Raw genomic sequence first — 5,658 nt, forward strand, 5'->3', positions numbered from 1 at the left:
TCTTTGTAAGCCTTCAGTGTTGCACAAGATGACAACAGCATCAGGGATTTCTCTTTAAACAGAGAGCTGAAACACAGTTGTGTTGCTAAAGAACATATGGATCTCAGAGGAGGACAATTGTGCTTGTGTCTAATGACGATGGTGGTCGAACATTACTCCGTTTCATTTTGGCTTTTGCTGTGATTTCCCCCCAGTTTGTTTGGTCAGAATCAGGAGTGCACTCTAGGCAAAACTGCTGCAAACGCCGCCTTATTTGAAGATTCACACACATTTGGTCTTGAGCAATGAGCAATTATTAGTCAAACCAGAAATAACCTGCTACGTAGCTTGCATTCGAACATCATACATTAATGTGCTTGCACAACTTTATTCCTGCCACTAAGCAACAAGTCTATAAAAGCTCATTTTGTAGGATTGTTTGTTTCTCACACATTCGCCGCATCATGTTGACATATATGCATCTATATGTATTAAATTTCTTAATAAATAATTGGAATGCATTATTCCAGAGAATATGTCACTCAGGGGGTGGATGTATTATTAAAAAAACAGTTTGAGATTCTAAAATAGGAAAACGTGCTTGAACTGGTTTTGACAGTTGAATAGCTATATTGAGCAAATATGCCCAATAGTTTTTTTTTCTTATTTAGCTCCCACTCCCATCTGTATACATCTCCCTCTAAAAATAACTCGCCTGCATTAAAGCTGTAAACTGGACTTCTAATAGCAGCCTTATGTTCAAATATTGCATAACTGTCCCTGTGATTGAAACAGGCCTAGAGCTAGGCTGTATTGATGTACCAGGTATATTTAGTTGCTTAAATTTATTGAAGTGGTTGGTTAAACCTTTCCTGAGCACAATGATAATTCACTGCCAGGCTGCATCATTTGACACTTAAGAGGTGGTATAAGTTTTCAAGTCTCAAGTTGATTACGTCCAAACTTAACATGTGAAAAGAGGAAGAACACTCTGTAGTATTGAAGCAGTCAATGGATTTCAGGTTTGTTTGTGAAATGAAAGTGAATGCTTCTTAGCGCACCTTGTCCCAAGTAAATATTTATCTAAAAATAACTCGACACAAGGAAATCATTATTGGCCTCCACCCTTTTTAACCTCCCTCACCTCCTCCTGATGTCTGGGCAAAAACAAACACATTTAGAGCCAATACAGGGAAAGGCATACAGAGGACCTGTATATATTGAGCAGCCTGCAGAGCTTTTGGTTCCTTTCACAGCAGCACAACGTGGGCCACTGTGTCCTGTATGCTGGCCGCAGACATGGCACGCCTGGGCCTCCCTGTCTTCCTCGTCCTCAGCTTCTCCTTGCTCCACATCTGCAACAGCGGTCCATCTCGCACCAGGAAGGCTGTTTCACCTCGCCAGTCTGGAGGTAATTGTATAAATCCTATCAAATCATGGCTTTATCTGACCTGTGTGTGTGTGTTTTTTTCTTAATTGTCTCCTCCTTGTGCAGCTACAGAGGAGGAGGATGTGATGTCACAGCTCCAGAGGTTGTGGCAGGAGGTCAATTCTCTGAAAGAGATGCAGGCACTGCAGACAGGTATTAGTGAGAGCGTTTCTGCATTCCTGATAAATTAATATTAATGTACAGGCAAGTAAGACGAGCAAGAGTGTGAACAGTGCTGCATTTATAACTTAATAGCCAGAGTTTAAAAGTCAGAGTGATTCTGTAATCTGACGCACATTTCATATCAACTAAAAAAGGAAGAAAAAATAATAATCGAGACGCTTTCACAACATACTCCTATAGTGTGTAAAATCCATCAACTGCTGCTTAAGTGCTAATGTTTAAATTCAATATTTTGTCAGATATTAGCAGTGTCATAGAAAGTCCTCGAGTCTCTTGGGAGGTTTTCCACCTATTTGATTTCAAAATCTGAAGTCTGAGAACAGCACTGGATTTTCTGTGGCCGAGAAGAGGCTGCTGAGGATGCTGAAGAGCAAATTATTCTTTAATCAGCTACTGAGGTCAAGTTACAGTTGACCATTTCAAATTCCCTCAACAGAAGGAATTTAAATCTTTAACAAGGATTTCTTGAACACAAAGTGAATGATTTAATGAAAATCAATGGGTTAGAAGAGACTTTGAAGAAATAAAAATTAAATTAATACACAAACTCAAAAGGCTAATTCTGATATAGCATACCAATTTTCTGCTATATAAATTATGAAAACTGTTGACTTTTTCTGTATTAATTAAAGAGAAATGTGCCTGAATATAAACTTGATAATTTCTTGAAATTAATATTTAATGAAATTGATCAATACAGCCTGCAGACATGAAGCGTACCCCTAATTGTAGAATGAACCTTATGGTGCCAGCTTATCAGCAGAGGGCAGCAACACTCCAAGAAGCCTTTAAATGCAAAGTAACAGGTTCACTTGCAAGCTGCATGATGGTTACATGAATAGTTCTTGCAATGTAATTTGATGGGACTAGTTTATAGTGTTACTTTACCATTCATTAATTCATGAAGTAAATGCTTTGTGTTTTCAGTGTGTCTCCGGGGCATCAAAGTTCATAGAAAGTGTTATCTTACAATTGAGGAACCCAAACATTACCATGAAGCAAATGAAGACTGCATTGCACAAGGTGGAACTCTTGCAACACCGCGGGACATGTTGGAAAACAATGAACTGAGAGACTATGCAAAGAGGAGTGCTCCCGGGTCTAAGGACTTCTGGATCGGTGTGGCAGACATAGTGAAAGAAGGCGAGTATGTCGATGTCAACAGCCAGCCAGTCCGCTTCTTTAACTGGGATCGCTCCAAGAAGCAGCCCACAGGAACGAAGAGGGAGAGCTGTGTTGCTCTTTCAGTGGCTGCACAAGGAAAGTGGTATGATGAGGTGTGTCGCAGCCTGAAAAAGTACATCTGTGAATATGTCATTCCCTGAAGCCAGAAGTGGAAAGAAGAAATTAAATAAAAGGATGTTGACGATTTGATGATCACTGATGCAGGTTTATTTGACTAAAACTGTACAAACCCTTGTGTCTATGATAGGAAGTTTTTTTCTCTGTGGTTATTAATTGGGTTCTAAAACAATCCTAATATTCAAAATAGTAACTATAGGTGGATTTTATATGAGTTCTCTGTGATACAAGAACTTTATCTTCACATGAAGCAATTCCCAATGGCTTGGACATCGACTGAGCAGATCATGAAATTAAAAATTATGAGTGAAATTTCACTGAAATAAACAAAAATGTAAGCTTCTGTTGTTTCCTGGAAATGATTTCATTTCACCATTACTTTTCTACATTAGCTTTAGTCTATTAATTTCATCATTTTACACTTTACATTAATGCAACTCCATACATAAGTATGAGAAAGTTCCTCGGTGCACACTTCAACTTCTCATGAAGTATTTTTGACTGTTTCACATTCATTGGTGTGAAACTGCAACAAAACCCACAAAATGATAACATTTTGTTTTATCGGGAAATGTAACATGTTTGAGGGACCCTTGTTGCACAACAGTCATAAAATGTACTGACTTAAAAAAAAGTAGCACAAGCAGTTCTGAATGTTGAGTAACGTTTAAACATTTCCTGGCTACAATCTATAAGAGGCCTGAGCAACACAGCAGGGCTGTGATAAAACTGGAGTTGCAGGCTCAGTTGTGCTCAACATTTCAGATTTTTTATTGCAGTGACACAGAATAGAGCCGTTATCACACCTTGAACCTTCGTGAGGTGACAATGTCAAATATTTACCCCTGTTTGCTCCGAATTGCTGCTGCCACACTGCAGTGCAGATGTCCGGTTATAGGAAAAATATTTTTGGTCATCTAACTACAAAACACCAGTTTAACAATCTACAGATGAGAGTTCAGCAACTACTGTGTCACTGTCCGCCACATCTGCTCTTCAGTCACAGCCAGCTGAGATGGTTGAGATGGCGACTAACCACGGTTCAAGGCAGGGACATTTATGTCTCTCTCCCTCTTTTTGTGCTAAATCTTCAATCTGTAATGAGCACCTATATCCCTCCCCACAATAAGCTATTAAAAAATGATGAATTCACATCTGCGGTATATGGAGACAGCTTTATTACATTTCTAAAAGAGAGCCCCAGGCAAAAACGAGCAGCTACAGAAAAGGGAACACCTGTTCCACCCCTTTTCTGTAGACTGAGTGCTGGCCAAAACTGATGTGTACCAACCCATCCATCCCTTTTGCTAACCTTTTATCCAGCTATCGTCATACTATAATGACTGTAGTGTATACATTATGTGTTCTCTATCTCCTCCTAGACAAGTGGACCAATCTTGAAACTTTGCACAAACATTGCCGAGGACACCATGAGTGCCAACATCTGTATTTTATACAAATTACACAATCATATTTATATTTTATAACACTGAATGGAATGTCAGATTAGAATGGTGTGTCATAATATATTTGTAGCATATTTACTGATCTATGCATGTTTCTTATCTAGTTTGCTAGTAAAGTGAAAGGCGGGGTATACCCTAGACAGTTCGCCAGTCTTTTGCAGGGCTGCTGTGTTGTAATTCAACTAAACATAAATTTATACATGCCAAATACATCCCCAGACAGGTATACTAAGCGTGCACCTTGTGATTTTTGTTGTCATTGAGCTCCACCAAGCTCAAATCAAATCAAATCACTTTTATTGTCACATCACATGCGCTGGTACACTGGTACAGCACATGTGCATGAAATTCTTGTGTGCAAGCTTCACAAGCAACAGAGGTGTGCAAAATACAAGAAACATAAGAACAAAGCAAAGGGGTTGGCTGTTCATTTTTCCAAGGAGCCACATGAGAAAACGGGACTGGGCCACATCAGTAATCTTAACTCGATTCTGTCGATTCTGCTCATTATTAATTTCATCTCTGGGTCTGGGGTTTTATTCAGGTTGAGATCTGGAGCAGAATCACAATCACAGAATCAGAATCAGAAAGACTTTATTTATCCCCAAGGGTCAATTTAGAATAAAAAATTAACTTAACTCTATTCATGTTTTCGGACTATGGGAGGAATCTGGAGTGCCTGGAGAGAGCTGGTTGAACATGCAAACCTCATACAAGAATGCATAGCTGCCTGGTGGATTCAAAACAAGGACCTTCTTGCTGTGAAGGAACCACTGCTAACCACGCTGATGCCCCACTATGTCATTATATATATGTATGCACAATTGTATAGTGAAATCCTTTCATTATATTAGTAGTTTAGGCCCAACAGGCTACAGGCTTGAGATTCTACATGGGAGGATTATTAGAAGCCAAGTGGCGCAGATGAGCCTACAGTCAAACCCACGCCATCATTTACATTTAGAGTGAAAATAATATCAATAAAGTTTTGAATTTATTAAACCATAAAAGTAGGCACATCTTGTGCTATTTTTATCTTAATCTGATAATAACATGACAATTAATATATTACATAGTAGAAATTAAATTCACACATCTCTCTCATACACAAACTGTGCGCTTGTACTGTATATCTGTCATCTCTGCCCTTTAACGAAAACAAGCGAAAACACGCACACTCGCCGACGTCATCCTGTCCGCATCACGCACGCTTATCTGTATGGAAAGTGACGCCAGAGCTCCCTGAGTGAAGTCTCGCGGAGTAAAAACACCGGCCATTTTTCTCCATTTATAGCACGA

The 5,658-nt window shown here is 39.2% G+C and overlaps 1 protein-coding gene across 3 annotated transcripts; it reads left to right on the forward strand.

Annotated features, from left to right (window-relative positions):
* Positions 1-1,263: 1,263 nt before the first annotated feature.
* On the forward strand, positions 1,264-2,916 carry clec3a (C-type lectin domain family 3, member A). 3 transcript variants are annotated; one of them, XM_085354832.1, is made up of 3 exons: positions 1,264-1,390; positions 1,475-1,561; positions 2,519-2,916. In XM_085354832.1, exons 1-3 carry the CDS (start codon positions 1,264-1,266, stop codon positions 2,914-2,916), a joined length of 612 nt encoding a protein of 203 aa, XP_085210958.1. The 3 variants fall into 3 exon arrangements, with proteins under 3 accessions (XP_085210958.1, XP_085210964.1, XP_085210970.1); XM_085354838.1 differs by having other exon boundaries at positions 1,279-1,396; XM_085354844.1 differs by having other exon boundaries at positions 1,279-1,390; positions 1,481-1,561.
* The last annotated feature ends 2,742 nt before the right edge of the window (positions 2,917-5,658 follow it).

The sequence above is a fragment of the Diplotaxodon limnothrissa genome, linkage group LG1 (assembly GCF_057381915.1).
Source record: "Diplotaxodon limnothrissa isolate DT_005_m linkage group LG1, D_limnothrissa_male_GT1.1, whole genome shotgun sequence".
Taxonomy (NCBI): Eukaryota; Metazoa; Chordata; class Actinopteri; order Cichliformes; family Cichlidae; genus Diplotaxodon; species Diplotaxodon limnothrissa.

What these genes read in the sequence shown, in the direction of transcription:
- clec3a (XM_085354832.1), top strand. Translation starts at nt 1,264, where the DNA reads ATGCTGGCCGCAGACATGGCACGCCTGGGCCTCCCTGTCTTCCTCGTC. An exon ending in TTCACCTCGCCAGTCTGGAG is followed by an intron (nt 1,391 to 1,474) that starts GTAATTGTATAA and finishes CTCCTTGTGCAG; the next exon opens with CTACAGAGGAGGAGGATGTG. An exon ending in GATGCAGGCACTGCAGACAG is followed by an intron (nt 1,562 to 2,518) that starts GTATTAGTGAGA and finishes TTGTGTTTTCAG; the next exon opens with TGTGTCTCCGGGGCATCAAA.